The sequence below is a fragment of the Idiotropiscis lumnitzeri genome, chromosome 19 (assembly GCF_059441095.1).
Source record: "Idiotropiscis lumnitzeri isolate Australia: NSW breed Sydney's pygmy pipehorse chromosome 19, RoL_Ilum_1.0, whole genome shotgun sequence".
In the NCBI taxonomy this organism is placed as follows: Eukaryota; Metazoa; Chordata; class Actinopteri; order Syngnathiformes; family Syngnathidae; genus Idiotropiscis; species Idiotropiscis lumnitzeri.
The window spans coordinates 12,199,359-12,216,653 of record NC_142409.1 but is presented as its reverse complement, the minus strand read 5'-3'; the positions used below and the strand labels follow the sequence as shown (position 1 = coordinate 12,216,653).

The 17,295-nt window shown below is 45.6% G+C and overlaps 3 protein-coding genes and 1 long non-coding RNA gene across 6 annotated transcripts; 1 reads left to right on the top strand and 3 right to left on the bottom strand.

The window, feature by feature from the left end:
- Positions 1-13: 13 nt before the first annotated feature.
- Positions 14-4,447, bottom strand: lipib (lipase, member Ib). Its single transcript, XM_088282463.1, has 10 exons — positions 4,285-4,447; positions 2,892-3,280; positions 2,564-2,672; positions 2,331-2,432; positions 2,152-2,241; positions 1,914-2,081; positions 1,577-1,666; positions 1,356-1,464; positions 807-980; positions 14-634 (listed from the first exon to the last, which is right to left on the bottom strand). The coding sequence occupies exons 1-10, from the start codon at positions 4,334-4,336 to the stop codon at positions 550-552; spliced, it is 1,368 nt and encodes a 455-aa protein (XP_088138589.1). The 5' UTR covers positions 4,337-4,447; the 3' UTR covers positions 14-549.
- On the top strand, positions 4,300-14,945 carry LOC148318625 (uncharacterized). 3 transcript variants are annotated; one of them, XR_015839866.1, is made up of 5 exons: positions 4,300-4,843; positions 5,087-5,190; positions 5,320-5,464; positions 12,959-13,273; positions 13,409-14,945. It is a non-coding gene; the product is annotated as an uncharacterized LOC148318625 (long non-coding RNA). The 3 variants fall into 3 exon arrangements; XR_015839865.1 differs by having other exon boundaries at positions 5,320-5,438; positions 12,959-14,945; XR_015839864.1 differs by having other exon boundaries at positions 12,959-14,945.
- Positions 6,738-10,151, bottom strand: ccr9b (chemokine (C-C motif) receptor 9b). The gene is made up of 3 exons (XM_088282464.1): positions 10,066-10,151; positions 9,931-9,992; positions 6,738-8,353 (listed from the first exon to the last, which is right to left on the bottom strand). The coding sequence occupies exons 2-3, from the start codon at positions 9,985-9,987 to the stop codon at positions 7,295-7,297; spliced, it is 1,116 nt and encodes a 371-aa protein (XP_088138590.1). The 5' UTR covers positions 9,988-9,992; positions 10,066-10,151; the 3' UTR covers positions 6,738-7,294.
- Positions 12,454-16,016, bottom strand: lztfl1 (leucine zipper transcription factor-like 1). The gene is made up of 10 exons (XM_088282465.1): positions 15,715-16,016; positions 14,984-15,108; positions 14,503-14,697; positions 13,819-13,876; positions 13,631-13,702; positions 13,492-13,557; positions 13,343-13,420; positions 13,090-13,266; positions 12,909-13,012; positions 12,454-12,770 (listed from the first exon to the last, which is right to left on the bottom strand). The coding sequence occupies exons 1-10, from the start codon at positions 15,715-15,717 to the stop codon at positions 12,752-12,754; spliced, it is 897 nt and encodes a 298-aa protein (XP_088138591.1). The 5' UTR covers positions 15,718-16,016; the 3' UTR covers positions 12,454-12,751.
- Between the last annotated feature and the right edge of the window lie 1,279 nt (positions 16,017-17,295).

Sequence of the window (17,295 nt, the reverse complement as noted above, 5' to 3'; positions counted from 1 at the left end):
AGTGACAAAAGGCACCAATTAAAAATCCTGCCAGGAAAAAAAAAGTTTTTGTGTGAGAGTATAAGAAATATCAAAGTTGGGTACGATAATCAGGTATAATCTGACCTTCCAATCAAAGTCCATTTTATCGGATGTCTCTAAAGATGATCCTGAGCCATTATCCTGCACATGCGAGAATTTTTTTTTTTTTTTTGCCTCATGTCTTTGAGCAAATCCTCAGACTCCGCGATTGCATCGTGGAAGGTAACCAAGGTAGCCAATCAGGAAGCTGGCTGCTGTTGTTACCCGGAACAAATGTAAATGGGATTTCACTTGTGCAGCGCTCTACTACCTTGCAGGTACTCAAAGCTCTTCGTTCACGTTGCGATGACGCCGCATCACCAGGGACAACCTCCTCCCTCCAAATATTTGCAAGAATTGCCCGCTGAGTGTGTCTGAGCGATACCCCCTTCCACATGTGCAAGTACTCCCAATTGTCTTTACGTGTCTGTGTGGGTTGTAGCTCCGCCCACTCCGCGTGTCATCACCATGGCCGCCGAGCACATCAAACTAGAGGCGGGAGTCGCACGACAACGGCCGGAACGCCACCTCCGTGTTCTCCTCCATGATGATGTCAAAGCGGCACATCAGCGGCCTGGGCGGGAGCAGGAAATATATTATCAAGCTAGAGGACTGACTTAGTCAAAAATAATGATTTGTTGAACATGAGTTAGTTTTACAGTTGGAGTGACAAACAACTACAAGCTCACTCTTCTCCTAATTGGAGAAGTGCAACGGGAGCTTAACGGGTTGACCTTTGCGCTGACCTTTGCGGGCGCTCCAGCGGCGTCAGTCGTATTCGCAGCAGTCTGATCTTGTAGCGAGGCCCGATCACGTTGCCCGTGTTGATGCGCAGGGAGATCTTGTGCACATGTGGCAGGTCTTCGTCGAACTGGGCCAGAAGACGCGTGGATGTGAACTGCTCGAAGCGAAGGAGCTTGCTGCCCGGGGGAGCGCAAGAGCAACGTTGGCGACACACGACGAGCAGAACGCAACACGTCATGTCAGGGTAATTAATAACAAACATTGGAAAAACATTTGTTTTAACAATGAATACATGAATGAACAATTTAATAACGAGAATTGCATTGAATTAGAATTGCATGTAGTTGCCACAAGGGGGCGACAAAGTACAACTTTTAAATTTAACAAGGCTTTGGCCTGAACAAAAATGGTTCAAACTGGTGAATAGTCGAGTGAGTAATGGAAGAAAGGTCCCATAGTAAATTTGTGAATAGGAAAATATTTGGACTGTTATTAGCACCAGGAATGTCGAAGATTGTGTCGCAACGTATTTTGTGAGGAGACGAACTCACTGGTCTATGCGGGCCTCTGTGACGTTCCTGCCGCTGTGCAGACGGATGTAAACCACCCCCCAGCGGAGGTACTGGTTCCAGGTCACCATGTCCACTCTGTAATTCAGCTCTGGAACACAAAATGACATCAAAAGTGCATGATTAAGTTCAGTCTATTCAAGCCCTGTGACCCCCCCTCACCCTTCTCCGCCTAAAAAAAAAAACCAAACAGCCGGACTTACTGGTGTAGGGGTGCGAGGCAGTAGTGCTGAAGAACACTTTGGTCTGTCCAAGTCTGAGCAGACTTTCCCGCCACTGGATGACATCATAACCTGCATGTGAGACGGAAACGTCAACCAGCCGACCAAAAAAAAAGAAAAGTCAAACTTTGTTGGTAAGTAAATCTTTATTGAGCCTTCTGCCATTGAGGGAACGAGCATTTAATTATTCCGTCCGTCACTACATGTCGCCGCCATAGACTAAAAATGATCCATGATGCATTAGTTGTAAATCAATAATCCTCATACTCAATCGCTCAACTAACTACCTGAACTTGTTGAATGTTAGAGAAGGCCTCACCGAGCTCCGGGCAAGAAGCGGGTTTGAAGGCCTCGCACTGCAGGCAGCGTCCGTCCAGGAAGTCGGCATAGGACGCGCACGGGTACGCCGTCAAGCTGCACGTGCCGTTGAGGGCGCAGAGGTACAGGAACATGGAACGTTGGTGGTCGCACACGAAGTAAGACTTTCCTGTTGGGGGGGCGGGGTCATGCAGACCTCAGCAATGCCGAAGCATTTGTTTGTGTACGTGCGCACGTACCGGCAAAGATGGTCTTGGGACAGCCGGGCTGGTCGTACCCCCCATTGGCGTAGAAGTCAATGTGACCGTGCGCCCCCCGCAGGCCAAACGCTGCAACACAAAAAGGATCATTAATAACATTATGTATTATTGTTGCTTTCGCATTAGCATGTTAGCTGGTGAAGTACGTTGATGCTCACAGTCCATGTCGGTGTGCAGCACGTCCACAAACATGGCGTCCGACGGGTCTAGTCTCTCGTCCGGTGTGGCGCTGGTAAAGAGCGGCCCGGCTGGGTCTAAACCTGAAAACGCAACGAAAGCTCCAGAGGTTTCACGTACAAGCTGTTTCAGATGCTTTATAATCACAATCACACTTATCGTAGGTGGGTCATTGCGGTATTCAGGTTTCACGCGGAACTCCCAGTCATGTTACCTGTGATGCGTCCGATCTTGCCCTTCAGATTGGCGCCTACAAAGCCGGCAAGGTGCGCCCCCAGACTGACGCCGATGAGGTGCATGGAGTCCAGTGAGGCTCCTTCCTCCTGAGGAGAAAATCATGAATGACCACCAATTTGATGGAGTGTGCCGGCAAGACTCGGACCATGACGCTTTCACCATCATGCTTGACCGTAGGCAAGACAACCCGAACCAAATAAGTATATTTTTGTCTCATCGGACCACAAAAAAATGGTTGCAGTTCAAATATCTTTGCATTCGGGGGTCCTCACTTTTCTGAGGGTCTGTATGTCAGGAAGTTTCACCTGCATGCTCCTGATGAATCCCGTCAGGTTGTGGGCCGCCTCCCTGGTGTAGGCCACGGCGGTGAGATAGTTGAGGTTGGCGGCCCCCCGGTTCCAGTCCACCACGATGACATTGACGTCCCGCCGCTCGGCCAGCAAGCGGACTAAATGGTCGATCCACACGGGAGGCGCTCCGGTGGGCCGGTAGCCGTGGATGACGAAGGCGGTGGGCCGGGAGAGGTTAAAGAACGGCTCGGAAGGAAAGCGCTGGTGGTGCAGCTCGCGCCCGCACGCTGGGATGGCGCGAGTGTACAGCAGCAGGCGCACGTACAGGCTGGTGCCGAGGAAGCAGTGAGACAGGTTGAGGTCCGTGAAGTTGTCACACGAGCCGTCGCCGTCTTCTTCAAAGCCTGAAACAGAAACCTTGTTCTCATGCTGACCAAAATAATCTGGTATGGTCTAAAAGCAATCTAAAGTGTTGCGAATCCTGCTGGTGATCTGGTCGAGACATTTCTGTTGCTATCTAAAGTGTTTATGATCCCGTTGTGTGCTGTCGTCTAAAGCGAAGAGTACGTTTAATGGGACACAGTGGAAGAAGTGGAGTGCGACAGTGGCCTCAATTGGATCAGGGTGCTATAAAAAAAAAATCGCAAGAGGTGATTACAGCTGTCAATCACAGGGAGAGGGCGGAACATCAACTGAAAACCACAACGTGTGCGTGCATGTGCGTGCGTGCGCGCGTGTCTTCATGCAGCAAGCCTGTAGGACATGTTTTCAAAGTAAAGTACAGATACGTGGGAAAAAGCTACTCGGGTACAGTTCCAAAGTTGAGTGACTTTATTTCCCTTCACCGGCCACGACAACATTTCATTTGCATAATTTAGTTCAACGTGATCTGCACGACTGCATACTTTGGATTGCTTATGACTCTCTTTACTTTGTTAAATGTGTGTAAACTGTACTGTTACGTCCCAAACGTGTATCTTGTCATTGTGAGGTTTTTTTCGTCCCAAAAAAGGTAGCTTGAGTGACTCCAACTACCAGAGACAAATTCTTGGTGCAGAAAAGAAAGACTGTATCTTAAAAAAACATTAAATATGTGTTTATAGGAATAAAGTCTCTTTTGGTTACCATTAAGGCTTGCTATAGATTTATTTTCATGACATTACTATACTACACAGTCATACTGAAAATTCTTTACATTAAATGCTTGGGAGCATGTCTGCAATCATTTATACTGTACTGTATTTTACGAAACTATATTTAGCGGCGCGGGAGTGATTTCAAACGCAAGTCGGTCTTTGCTGCACTTAAGTGAGAAGTTAGTTGGCATCTTGTGGCAACGTTTGCATAGATGATGTTGAGTATGAGTTATAATTGTCACCATGTTACCAAAAGCCGAGATCAGTCTTACCTTGGCAGAGCAGCAAGAGTCCCAACACAGCCAGTCGTGTGCAGGACAGCATCCTTCCTTCCTTCCCTCCTTGCTCCCTTCCTGCCTTCCTTGCTTAGTTCCACACGCGTCGGACTTTTCCGATCAATGACAGACAGACCGCAGCGGCTTTCCCGGGAGGCACGGAGGATTTGATTTCCCAGTGGGAGGGGCCAAATTGAGAGTGGCACGAAAGCCAACCAATCACACACTTTGTGGTAGCCACTCAGGTTCAGCCAATAGGAACTTCAGCCTGATCGAACACTCAGATCGACAATTGACAAAACTAACGAAATTTCAATAAGGTTTATTTTAATATCAAAGCAAAAATATTTCAACTATATTATTGTGCATAAAAGCCACATTTAAAACTCTTTATTTGAAATCCTTACATCTCGAATTTGATTGTGTCGAATTCGCTCTGTAAGAACTTTTAGCAAGTTAGTTTCTCTGGTTTCCGGTCGGAGGGGACACCGTCCTTTTTTTGGACGTCTAACCGCCATGTTTGGACTACAAACTTGGATTAAGTGTCCAATTTGAGGTAAATTGAGCTACCATGAGGACGTAGGGTACCGATGATAAATATTTTTGAAGATATTTGACAAATTCGGTTTAATGCTAATTCGCTACTGTTCTTTTTCGGGGCCGCGCACATGATGCTATATCGCGACGCCTTTCAACGCGCACGTTTCTTTATAAACTGCCACTCTAATTAGTATCTGTAAGCGTTACTAAAACAACATAAAATTTATTTGTGTTTTTTTATTTATTTATTTTTCCTCAGCACAAAGCGAGCAGGAGGACCTCGGACCAGGGCTCGTCCTGTGTACAGTGATGAGAACTGTTTTAAGGACTAGGACAGTGTTGAGGAATACACTCCTAAACCAGGTCGAAATAAGTTTGTGTTACATTTCAGCTTGGTTGTGGCATTTGTTGATATAAATATGTACACATTGAATAAATAAAAAAGTGTGCTTTCTAAAGTTATGTCTTTTTACGTCTGTGTCCAATTTTAAGGGCCAGACTGCGCACAAATGTGCAAATTGCAGCTTTCATCTGCCTCAACAAAAACAACAACGGTTTTTATAAATTCTCCAAGTGAGTTGCAGTGACACGCTCACTCACCACACTGAAAGGTCAGTCCAACTGAGTGGAAGTAAAGGTAAGCAAAATTGTGTTTGTGTTTATGTGTGCTTTTAAAGTTCCTGGTAGTGTTTTGCGATAACATAAGAATTGTAACTCCTGAACATAAACTTTGTTGCATAATTTAAAGAATCTCCATGTCTGTGTTGTTAAAAAATGCTTATTTGCATTTTTCTAACCATGAATGTCCGCTGTTGCTTATTTGCATCAACCTACAATTTTCGTATTTCAAGTGCTATGTTCAAATTAAGATTTAATTATTTCATTAAATCAACGACAAGCTTAACCGCAAGTAGAAGGCCGCAGAGGTTTCTGGTGGTCTGTGTTGCTGATGAGGGGTTGCAAAGTGGTTGTTGATCTATTCTGAGCTTCAGACGGCTTCCAGCGCCAACCACAAGCTGCACAGCCAACGTGTCATTTAGCCGACTGTTGCTTAACATCCATCTTGGCGTGTACTTGTACTCTCGTTGTCCTCACTGTCAGCCGATTCAGTGCATTTCCAGTGACCTTTTTCCCTCGACTGAATGACATTTCACCACGATATAAGAGTGTGAAACTAATGGGCAACCTGGCACCACTTAGTTTTTGTTGCAATGAGAGAAGGTTGTTGAATTGTCATACTGTAGATAAGTGAGAAAACCTTAACTTTTAAGGTGGATTGTAAAACTCAATTAACGGAGCGCTACTGTGGAGTCAGCGTCGTGGCTTTGGCTTTGGTGTGCTAGTAGAGCAACTGCAGGTTAGTATTGTCAAAACCGTGTGTGGGCATTTTTGATGTTTTCTGTACAAAAGTTGCTGGCGTTGTAGCAATGCGTTGAATTGACTCACTTGTGAGGACAAAGATATCAAGGATATGGAATAAATGCTCTAAGGCTTTCCAGATCTGCTGGTCACGACTAATGTCAGGTGAAAGGTCGCTGATAAGTCACAGTGTTCCGCTTAACAAGCTTTTCCCTGGAGGCCACGCCCCCACGTCAGTCACATGACTTGGCCGAGTCGGGAGCGCAGCGTGAAGAGATTAAAAAAAAAAATGCAAAGCAACAGTCTGAGCTCGTTTTGGATGGAAACGCGACGTTTGTCAACACGGGATTGACACACTGCACTTTTAAACTCATGTCAGCAACACCGTGTCAGCGTTTGCTCTTAGAGCCGACAAAAAATAGATCGAATGTTTGTAATTTTTTTTTTTAATGTTTGTATAAAGAGTACAACATTTTAATGGATACATTGGAAGAAAGGTGACAATAAGAACACGTATTTACATTTGTATACATTATGTACAAGAAGGTCAATTTACTCTATTTTTGTCACTGTTGAGAGATTCTGGTTTCCATCCTGGAACTTGCATGTCGCTGTGCTTGCCTGGGTCTTCTACGTCCCAAAAACAAAATCTTTTCATCTCATGCGACCAGTCCAGGGTGGACCCTGCCTGACCCAAAGTCAGCTGGCATTAACTCCCCCGCCTACGACCCCACTGAGGGCTTTACCCGACGGAAAACAGATGGCTGGTTGGGATTTGTTGAGGCAGCACGGTCGCTAGTTGGGTAGCCCGTCTGCCTCACGGTCGAGAGGTTCTGGGTTCGAATCACGTCGTCCTTTGTGGCATTTGCATGTCGTCACTGAAAAGCTCGGAGCGAACCTTCCGGTCCTTTTATCTTTAATGCTTGCAATATTATGAAGACTCAGGAGAAAACGAGACAGCGACACAACAGCCTAGCTCAAGTCACCGATCTACTTACGTGCCAAAGAGGCCTAACCTGACATCGCCATGTACAACCGTCTCTCGCCTTGGTTGGCTGGATAGGTTCCAGCTCGACCGCGACACGAGTGAGGACATACGGGCAACGCTTCATAAGGAAAGAGCCGGTGTGGTCTCGGTGTCCGTCCCGACCGACGGCCGCTTGGGAACCACCTGGAATTTGGCGATCCCGCCTCTGCCCGGTCCACGGGCGCACGAGTGCAGCAACTTCAGGAGGTCCTGCCTGAAGCGCACCCCGACAAAGACGTACAAGAAGGGGTTGAGGCAGGCGTGCGTGTAGGCCAGACTCTTGGCGACCTGCCCGGCCACATCGAAGCGCTTGACCACGCTGCAGTCGGTGAAGGTGGCGTTGGCGGCCTGCGAGGCCTCCACCATCAGGAGGCCGTTGTATGGCAGCTGTGAGGCCAGGAACACCGAAACCACGATGAAGATGACGCGCAGGGCCTTGTGCTTCTCAAAGCTCCTGGCCTGCAAAAGGGTGCGGATGATGACAGAGTAGCAGAAAATCATCACAAGGAGAGGCAGGACGAAGCCCACGCAGATCTGCAGGGCCAGCACCAGGATCTTTGTGCGGTTGTTTGCGTTGTTCCAGTAGACCAGCACGCAGAAGGATGACCCGTTCAGGTCTGTTTTCACGTGGGCGAAAAGGAACTCGGGCAAGGCAAAGAGAGTGGAGACGAGCCACACCGCCAGACAGGCCAGTTTGCTGTAGAACAGACGCTTCTGCTTCCAGTTCTGAGCCTTGGTGACCTGCACGATGGCGATGTAGCGGTCCACGCTGATGCACGTCAGCAGGAAGGTGCTGCTGAAGAAGTTGATCTTGTAGACGGCAGACACCGTCTTGCAGAGAGCACCGCCGTAATCCCAGCCTTTGATGGCATCGGCCGCCCAGAAGGGCAGCGTACACAGGAAGAGGAGGTCGGCCACGGCCAGGTTGAGCAGATAGACGTCCGTCATGGTCTTCAGGCGGTGGCGCACGCTGGTGTAGATCCAGACCACCAACAGGTTGCCCACGGCGCCCAGCACGAAGATGGTCCAGAAGAGGGGCGGCTCGTACCACCCTCGGAACTGCCTGACCCAGCTCCTGTCGCACATGCCGGTGATCTGGGTGGGGCCCGTCTCATAATCGCCCGAGTAATCGAAAGGGTCCTGCGACGACACAAAATAAATAATCAACAACCTTTTTTTTTTTTAGATTTGAGCCTTTGAGTTCTAGGAAGTAGGGGCGTGGCCAGATTTTTTTTTTTTTTTAGTGGGGTACCCGCAGTGGCACAATTCTTCCCCTATTAATGTATATTTTTTGGGGTACAGGAGGGTGGCCAGGAGAGTTCAAAGAGGTCGCGTGGTTGCCCCGACCAGGAATTAAAAATACCAAGAACAAGAACTGCAACCTTAGCGATGAAAAGTGGTTCCAAAAATGGAACTTGACGGCGTATTCCTGCCACCAAAACGGATAATGCGATGAGGCCATCTAGTGGTCGGGGTCTAAAGCGCACGGATGGACAAAAACAAACTGTCAAGTGACTGCTCGTATCTCAAAGCGTTTACATGAAGGCAGCTTGTATCTCAAGGCTGCTCTTTAAGTTCTTTAGTGTTGACTTTATCTCTCAGGCGGGGTAAGAGATGCTACATTTTATCTTTTCATTTCCTGTCATGTATGTAAACCATCTCCTGCCACACTGAGAGCACACAAAGCAGCTCCTGGCGTAGATGCGGTGACGTGACATCAAACACGCTCACACGCACACGCAACAACTTAACCAGAGCGAGGGGACTCAGTGCGTCTCGTGCAGCTGCTCACGTTTCGCCTGGAGAAACCACATCGCTGCACGACTTCCTGCTGCTATCCAAAGAGTGTGTGTGTGTGTGTGTGTGTGCGCGTGTGCGTGTCGGGCTCAACGATCCTTCTCTCTCCCCCCCCCCCCCCGGCACAGGGTGGGGGCGCCGGTTAGGGCCCCGTAGGGTTAGATGAGGGCTACAGATAAAGTAAAGAACGGTTTGCCTTTCTCACCGTTGATTACGAGGCAGGTGCGCCAATATTCGTTTTTTGGGGTAAAATGAGGTGTTGGCAACTGGGGAATGTGACAGAATTAACTTGGAGACCAAAACTTAGCCAGCGAGCTTCCTTGAGTGTAGTTTAACCTTATGTAATAGAGAGTGATCTTTGCATCTATGCATTTATAGAACATTGCAAGTCTGAGGAGGTGTGCTTGTTTTATCATTTTTTGCACCCCCCCATCCAACCCCCCAACCAGTTGTCATTTTGACAAAATACATGACATAAATATAGAAATACTGATAATAATATTTATTTATTTATTATTATTATTATTATTATTATTATTAAAGCTTGATAAATTAAACAAGAATTTTTTTTATTATCCATTACCCACTCGTTCAATCAATATTTAATTCAGTCTCTCACACAGAGGATCATTCCATTTTTTTTTCATCAAAATAAAACCAATTGCATTTTATTTGCACGAACGTGAATAAAAAAATTTCATAATGTTGATTACATGTGCCAAGCCAAGCAGATGTTTCATATTGGCAAAAGAAATTGGGCCAAATTCTCTGATATTTATACCGGTTGAACCCACAACATAAGACGGCTTCAAAGAAGGAAGCTCGAAAGGGAAGTCTAACTAAATATGGATTTGAATTTCTAATTTGTATTCCAATAGAGAAAGTTCAGGGCCATGAGAAAATACGCCACAAATACTCACCGTGACAAAGTCATCAGTAGCTGTCGTCATAAACGGCGAAGGAAAAAAATCATCCATGTTATCTGCAATGATACACGACCTCCTTAAAAGATGATTTCAACAATATTGCGTCGCAAGAATTCATAAGTGTTTTACCTTGTGGAGGAGTGCGGCTCTCGCAAGTTCTTCTTTTGTGCGAGTGCGACTCATCCTCGGCTGTCTTTTATGACTCCTCGAGCGCCACAAGATCACGTGCTGATCATTCCACTTCTGTCTCAATCATCAGCGAGCACGCACACACGAACGTGGGACCCCCTCACGCTGCAGACTGCCTCCTTCTGCCCAACGATGATCCATTGACCTTGCCATCGTTCAGCGCCGAAGCCCGTCAAGCATGCCCATCAGACAAAACAATTACACTCCGCAGATGCTTAAATTTCAGGTTATAGTTAAAAAAAAAAAAAAAAAGCTTTATTTAAACAGGTGGAGCACTCAGCTTGACTGATGCGTGAAACCCAAAACCTTCAGGTGGGGATTACGATGGAGTCCAGTCCAGTTGTGGGAAGCGTCCTTGATGACACCCGAGGCGTAATTTGACACGTGATCCTCCACTGTCACTTGGATGATGAATGACAAAACGGTGACGTGCACCTCGGACATCTGCGCTTTTGCATTTCCAGGTCATCAGATGTGATTTGATGGATCACTCACATTTGTGTCTTCGTGCCAGGTATTGGATGGCACCGGTCAGGATATAAGCGCAGATAACATTGTTTCAGGACAAAGAAATCATTCTTCTTGACTCAGTCAATTCGGTTCAAGCCTCAAATTGAACAGGAAGTCCAACATTTTGGTGGGAAGCATTCAGTTTGGATGAACTGCTCGCAAATTGGAAGCACGTTTCAGGGTGAACCTTAAGTTCTTTTTATTTTTTTATCAAGTAGGTGCAGCCTGGAATCAAGGGTTGATGAAAATCACCTTTTGGGGGACTTGAAAATGCCCGCATCGTATGTGGTTGGAACATGACGTTCAACAAAAGTTGAATGATTCCTGAGAGGACTTTGTTGGGAAAAAGAGAGGCTGCCTATTGCATGTTTAAAAAAAAATCATTGAGGTTGTAGTTTACATTTGTATTGACTGCGTAGTCCTGAGAACTATTACTTTTTGCTAAATAAGGAAATGAAAATGTACGTGTTGTGCACTTCTGCAACTTAAAAGCGCAACGATAAACATGAACTTAAACACCGGACGATGAAAAGAAGCCAAATTAAGGCGGACATTTTCTTACATTTCTTGTATTGGCACCTTGCATTGTGTTGTAGGATGACGCTGCTCAAAAACGTTCATGTGACATGAGCAAAAACAAACAAAAAAAAAAGTGGGGCATGCCAGTCTTGCCACTAAAGGGAAATGCATCAAATGACCCAAGTCACATTCTCAACCACAGCAGCACGACACATGCTGCGCAAGGTGACGGTCGCTCAAAAACAAAGCTGACGAAACGCAAACACGCCAGTCACGCCGTTTGATTGACAAGCTGGCCTTTATTTCACAAGTCACTTTTGTGGGCGTGTGTCCGTTTGCAGCAGCGCGAGGCCCCGGGAAACAGCTGCAAGCACACTCACGACCCCAAGAGTGTTTCCTCCACGCATATCCGTGTGTGTGTGTGTGTGTGTGTGGCTGCTTTCACTCAAAGAACAATGCCAAAATCACCGAGGCCGGAAAAGTCATTGCCGTTGTTTTTAGGTTGAAACATGCAAATAAAAAAAAGAGAAGAGGAATAAAAGCAAAGTGATTTTCACTGGTGGTGAATGAAGTATTCACTGCGACTGAAAACTCATTAGGCACCGCCATTAAATAACCCCCACCCTGTTTTTTTTTTTTTTTTTTTTTTAAGATCAGAAGCACTTTTAAAGCAAGAATTTTTTTGTGTTTTTCTTTTTTTTTCTCTGGCATGCTACCTGTTGTGTGTCATGGACTCACCACATTAACCCGTGTGAGTGATGCGCATTTACCACCGGGTGGAAGGCGGGTCAGATTGCGGCAAGTTTCACTGAAAACAACGGCAGTCGAAGGCTTGGGAGCAGGTGACAACACAAACGAGTATCGAAAATACACCGTACGATTACTTTCTAAATGTGGTCGGCATTTTCAGTGGTGCACGACGACACACGAGGCAATTTTTAGCCTAGAAAACTAAACATTAGGCTATCGGATTACAGTGTGGGACTTTTCCCTTTTCCCTCTTGTGTCAAAGTCGGCTGTAACAAGTTTTGCTCTGACCAGAAGACAGACACCCACTTTCTGAGGACCAATTTGAAACCCGATTGGTTCAAGAAACTCATAGCTGATAGAATGAAAGTTCCACACTTGTGATTCTGAGGACACAGAAAGCCTGAAATCTGATTGGACAAAAAGTCTCGAAAAAGGGTCACGTGCCAAGTTTTGGTGTTTACTGTCTGCATACCGTGTCCGTTTGGGTTTTGGGTTCTTCATTCGTTATTTATAGCAAATCGAACAAATGAATCAGCCATGACCAAAAAGCGTTTATGCAGTGACAACTTTTTTTAATTCTCAGAGTACAATTCAGTGAAGGCCTCTTCTAGCAAGGGAACCGATTCACAAACCTCAAGAAGCTTCTGATCGGCACATCCAGAACCAGAAGCCAACAAAAGAGGAAAAAAACAAAAACCGATCACATTACGCATGAATCAACAAGTTGTCACAAAAGTGCTGGTTTGTTCTGCTTGCATCAGGATGGACGCGTTCTCATCCCAAAACGCATCGCACGTTCTGCCTCCATCTTTCGAGCTGAGATTCCCTTCAGACCAGCCAACGCGACTCATTCGTTCGGCTCGTATCTGTAAGAGATGTGAAAATTGAGGAATATTTGCAGTTAATCTCGGCAACAGTAAAAAATACAAAATGAGGTGGAATTGTGGCACGGCCACTCGACCCAAATGCAGCGACCATTTTGGACGTGACACATGTGGACGTACTTCTGCAGGCGTTTTCTAATTTCCTTGATCTGCTCGTTCTTCTTTGTCAGGATCTCCTTCATGTTGCGATAGGCCGCCGTTTGCTGAAACTTCTTGTCCAGCTCCTGCGCGCCGACGCAAACGCACTCAATGAAAAGGGAGAAAAGTGTTTGTCTCCGACACGCACCAACAAGAAGCCAACCTTCTCGGCCAACGTCAGCTGCTCCTGCACTCGCAGCAGCTCGTGCTTGGCCGAGACCAGGTTCTCCTGCAGGTCCTTCTGGGAAGCGGCGTTGACGCCCCGCGAGCGCTCGTAGTCCTCCTTGAGGGCCGCCACCGTGTCCTCCAGACTGCTGATCTCCTTGGAGCGAGCCGTCAGCTAACAGGTGCCATTTTGCAATTTAGAGCCAGAATTTTGTTTTCAAGCAGTCCCAAGTACTTAAAACGAGCTGTACCTGCTGGTCACCTTGCACCTTCTGGAGATCTTGAAGTGCTTTTTGAGCTTTTGTCTTCTCATCCAGCACGTTCATTGCCTGGCGAGACGAGACGAAGGTTGACTCATGCGTTGCTTCGAAGGCTCAAGATTAAAAGTATGCATTCGTACCTGCGATTCTAAAGTGCGCAGTTTGGCTTTCAGGTTTTCATTCTCCTCCTGGAGTTTTGTAATCTCCTGAAATATATCAACAAGTATGAAAGGTGCAGGATTAGAGTGCACCTTTTCTCCATGCGAGTGAGCGCCACACCTTGTTTAGAAGTTCCGAAACTCCGCCTTCATTAAGCGGCGCCAACTTCGGTTTGCTGCTGTCCTGGTTGGTCTGGCGCAAGGACCAAAAGACACATTTGAGGGTGTTCAAATTCAAAGCAAGGCCTGCTAACGTTTGCTCGTGTGTGCTTCAACTTCTAAGCTTTAGAACTGGAATCTGACACTCACCTTATTGGCCACTTTAAAATCAGTCTTCTCAAATTCAGCCACTTGCTCTAGTAGCTCCCTGTTTGGGTACAGAATGCGGGTTGAACAAACTAGTCGACTTTATCATGTCAAGACAATAAAAAAATGGACAGTTGAAGAGAAACAAAATATTGTAGCCAGCAAGCGTCTTTAACAATTTAACTCCTTGCAGTGTTACATTCAAATAGACAACTATTCGACTATCGCTTGACACATCTTTCTGCATGCGTTCACATTTTAACATTCGTTATTATGAAGATAATTCTACAATGATGACATGGTTGCAGCCTTGTTGTTGACAGCAGCTCAGCACTGATTCTAAAGATACTAAAGCAGCACTCAGATGTGGTTTGAAAAAGCGGCTCAAGTGCACGTAGATCGCTGCACTCGACGGGGCGTACATGTTGCTTTAGAAACTATAAGTTACGTAGGGCTGAAAGAAAAAAAAGACAATTCAAATGCACCCATGCTGAGCATGTTTAGGGCAAAGGTTACTGAGGTGAAATGTTACATGGAGTTCACCAAAACATTGTAGTATTTAAAAAAAAAAAAAAAAAAAAGCCCTGCTGTAATGAAAAACACATCCAAGCATGGGCGTGGCCTCAGTCAATCAATCCAATTTGGACTTGCACTCCAGCACCAAAACTTGGCCCGGTTGTTGCGCACCTGTTCTCCAGCTCGGAGATCTCCGTCTGCAGGCGCAGGTAAAACTTTTCGGCCTGGAAGAAGAGCTGCCGCAGAAGCAGGACGTTGGTGTGCGCCGTGTTGATGAGCTCCATCTCCACCTCTCCGCGTACCACCGCGTGCAGTCCGTCCAGCATGTCGCGCACCTCGTCCACCGTGAACGTCTCCTCCACCAGCCTTTGGACGTAAATGCATAAACTCTAGTTCACCTGAATCCCATCGGCAGATTAGTGAATGGCGTAATACCACGTACGAGTGACATCATCCTGAATTGTGGTACTCGTGCCGGCAGGCTCCCGAGAGTGGTATGCAAAAGAATCACTGTCCAAGTATAATTCAGTTGTATTTAACTTTAATAGCACAATACATTAAATCAAGTTAACTGGTAGGAAAGGAAAGTATCTTAATAAAGTCAATTGTGTGAACTGCGTGGATTTATGTTGACGTACATGGACACACCCACCTACTGTCTTTGAGTTCTTCAAAGCAGGTATCCACAGTCTTGAGCCTCAACAAGCGTTTGGATCGAGCAAATCGCATGTAGTTGATCACCTCGTTCTGATGATGCTCATTACACCCAAATTCAGCCTAGGTGAAGGCAGGAGGGAAAACGGGAACAATTTGTTGCTTTTGATGGATTCCTTTGAGTTTAATTCGAAGAATCTGCAGTAAAGTTTACGAATGTTTATGGAATTTGGGAGGGGATCGGACTACCCGGAGATTATTGCATGCAAACTCTTCACAGAAAGGCCTGAGATTACCCGTACGAACCTCAGACCTATGAAGATGATGTGCCCACCGCTTGCAGCCCCGTGCCGCATTTGCTCATTTTATTTTGTCGAACATTTTCAATGTTTATCTCTGCAGGATTGTGTTTAGGTGCCTACTTTGACAAAAGCAAACTTTTTTTAACCACAGTATCTGTGAATAAAAAAAATATTGATTTCTCTTATTTCTGTGGAAGTTGACACAGAAAGGTGCTGCTAGGGGAAATGTTTGAAGGCGTAATTGGTATCAGAATTAAAGCAAATCCCTGAAGGGGAAAAGGTCTGCGCGAACACGGCTAACATAATCAAGAGGATGACAAGCAGCCAGGTTGTTAAATTTAAAGCGGAAACGGACACTTGACAACACCAACATTAGAGGTAACGATTTATGAAATGGCCACAAGAAATTATAAGAAAAGACTCTTACCATGTTGGCTACGCTGCTAACGGTAGCGTCACTTATACAGCTAGCTTGTGGCTAAAAAAGGTAAGCGATGATGTGCGGCAGATTTGGGGGAAAAACAATAACAATGCACCAGCGTTACTGTGGGTTGGTAATGTCGTTTAAGCAAATACTCAAACTCAATGTACTAAAGGAGTTATTTGACAGTGGTTGTGGGAAGATAATCTGCCCGATTGGTCAAGATAGCAATGAAGCTAATTTAAGTGTTTGCAACGGAGCGTCATTGCCTTGGTTACGAGCGGTGCGTTCAGGTCAGCTCCGTAAACCATAGACTTCTACAGTAATGACGCCGATGTCGTTTCACAAGTAGAGAAGAGCAGTCTTAATATATTATGCAAATTTCACATTCATAAGCGTAGATTTAAAAAGGAATAATCACAGTACGTTTTTATTTTAGAGCTTTTAAATTAATCACAAATTTAAAAAATCAATTTTAGATGTTTTTTCCCTTCGCTTTTTGTTTGTACATTGATATATATATATATGCATTGTTAATAACACGTTTTTTACAAGTCGTGACTGTGTTCCAGTTTCATTTGTGTTTTTTTTTCACAATTACATTTATTACGCCGTCCAAGCTTGGCCTGAAATGTCACTTCCTCAAATTTGGTCAGTACACTGCCACGGTTAGTGGGATTCAATATTTGAAGTTATTGTTGCATCTAGCAAGCTTCTACAATAAGGGTTCCAATCAAGGTTAATGTTTTAAAAAAGGCTTAAACTGGGGTTTAAAATCATGGTTTCAAGCTTGGGGTTGCCTTTCAAATAAAAGTTTTAAGACAGAATTCAACTTTGCAGTCAAGTGATGTTTTTATGCACATTGGTCAATCCCACTCATTCAACAATAGATGGCAGCATTGAGCCAAGATAAACTTGCCGTTACCTTTTCCATTGAACTTTGAACATATTGGCTCCGTTTTGGATGTACAATTGGAGCAACGTGACACTAATGCGGCAGCAAAATTACATTTAGTACGACTGCATTCTGATAACACGGTGGAAGACTGGTGGGCTCATCTGCGCGTTTTCTTCTGAAGTTTGGAGGGTCAAAGGTCGCAAGGCCTTCCCTGTGTGGCGCTTGCATGTTCTCCCTGAGCTTGTGTGGGTCCTCCCAACAGTCCAAAAACATGCATGTAAGCTTCATTTCAGACTCGAGATTGCTCCATAGGACTGAATGTGAGTGTTATGTGCCCTACATCCCTTCTGTACTTAAAGTGTGATTATAAGAAAGGACAGGAAACTCCACCCCCGAATTTCTCTGTAGCTCTTAAATGAATTAGACTTAAGGGGCAGCGCATGATTGGTCACCAAATCAGATGCTTCATTATAACGTGACTGACTGACTCCTCAGTAAATGTGTTGGAGCCCACTCAAGTTGAGTGTGCGGGAGTTCAAGATAGAGGCCAAGATGTTTCCTCTTTACCTCCAGTCAAGGTGAGTTACCTCACATTTGAGTACAACAGGCCAGAGTGCTAAAAACATTGGAATGGCTTTTTCATCATGCAGAAAATAGTGATTGAATTTCTCTTTGCTGGTTGGGAGGAA

Bases quoted from the DNA above. Each gene is read 5' to 3' on its own strand.
- lipib (XM_088282463.1), bottom strand. From the start codon at position 4,336: ATGCTGTCCTGCACACGACTGGCTGTGTTGGGACTCTTGCTGCTCTGC. The intron at 2,242-2,330 runs GTGAGCATCAAC...TTTGTGTTGCAG, and splicing joins GCTGCACACCGACATGGACT to CGTTTGGCCTGCGGGGGGCG. The intron at 2,082-2,151 runs GTACGTGCGCAC...CCCCCCCAACAG, and splicing joins TCCCAAGACCATCTTTGCCG to GAAAGTCTTACTTCGTGTGC.
- ccr9b (XM_088282464.1), bottom strand. From the start codon at position 9,987: ATGGATGATTTTTTTCCTTCGCCGTTTATGACGACAGCTACTGATGAC. The intron at 8,354-9,930 runs GTGAGTATTTGT...GTGTCGTCGCAG, and splicing joins CTACTGATGACTTTGTCACG to GACCCTTTCGATTACTCGGG.
- lztfl1 (XM_088282465.1), bottom strand. The intron at 13,877-14,502 runs GTGCGCAACAAC...GTACCCAAACAG, and splicing joins ATCTCCGAGCTGGAGAACAG to GGAGCTACTAGAGCAAGTGG. The intron at 13,267-13,342 runs GTACAGCTCGTT...GGCACCTGTTAG, and splicing joins AGGTGCAAGGTGACCAGCAG to CTGACGGCTCGCTCCAAGGA.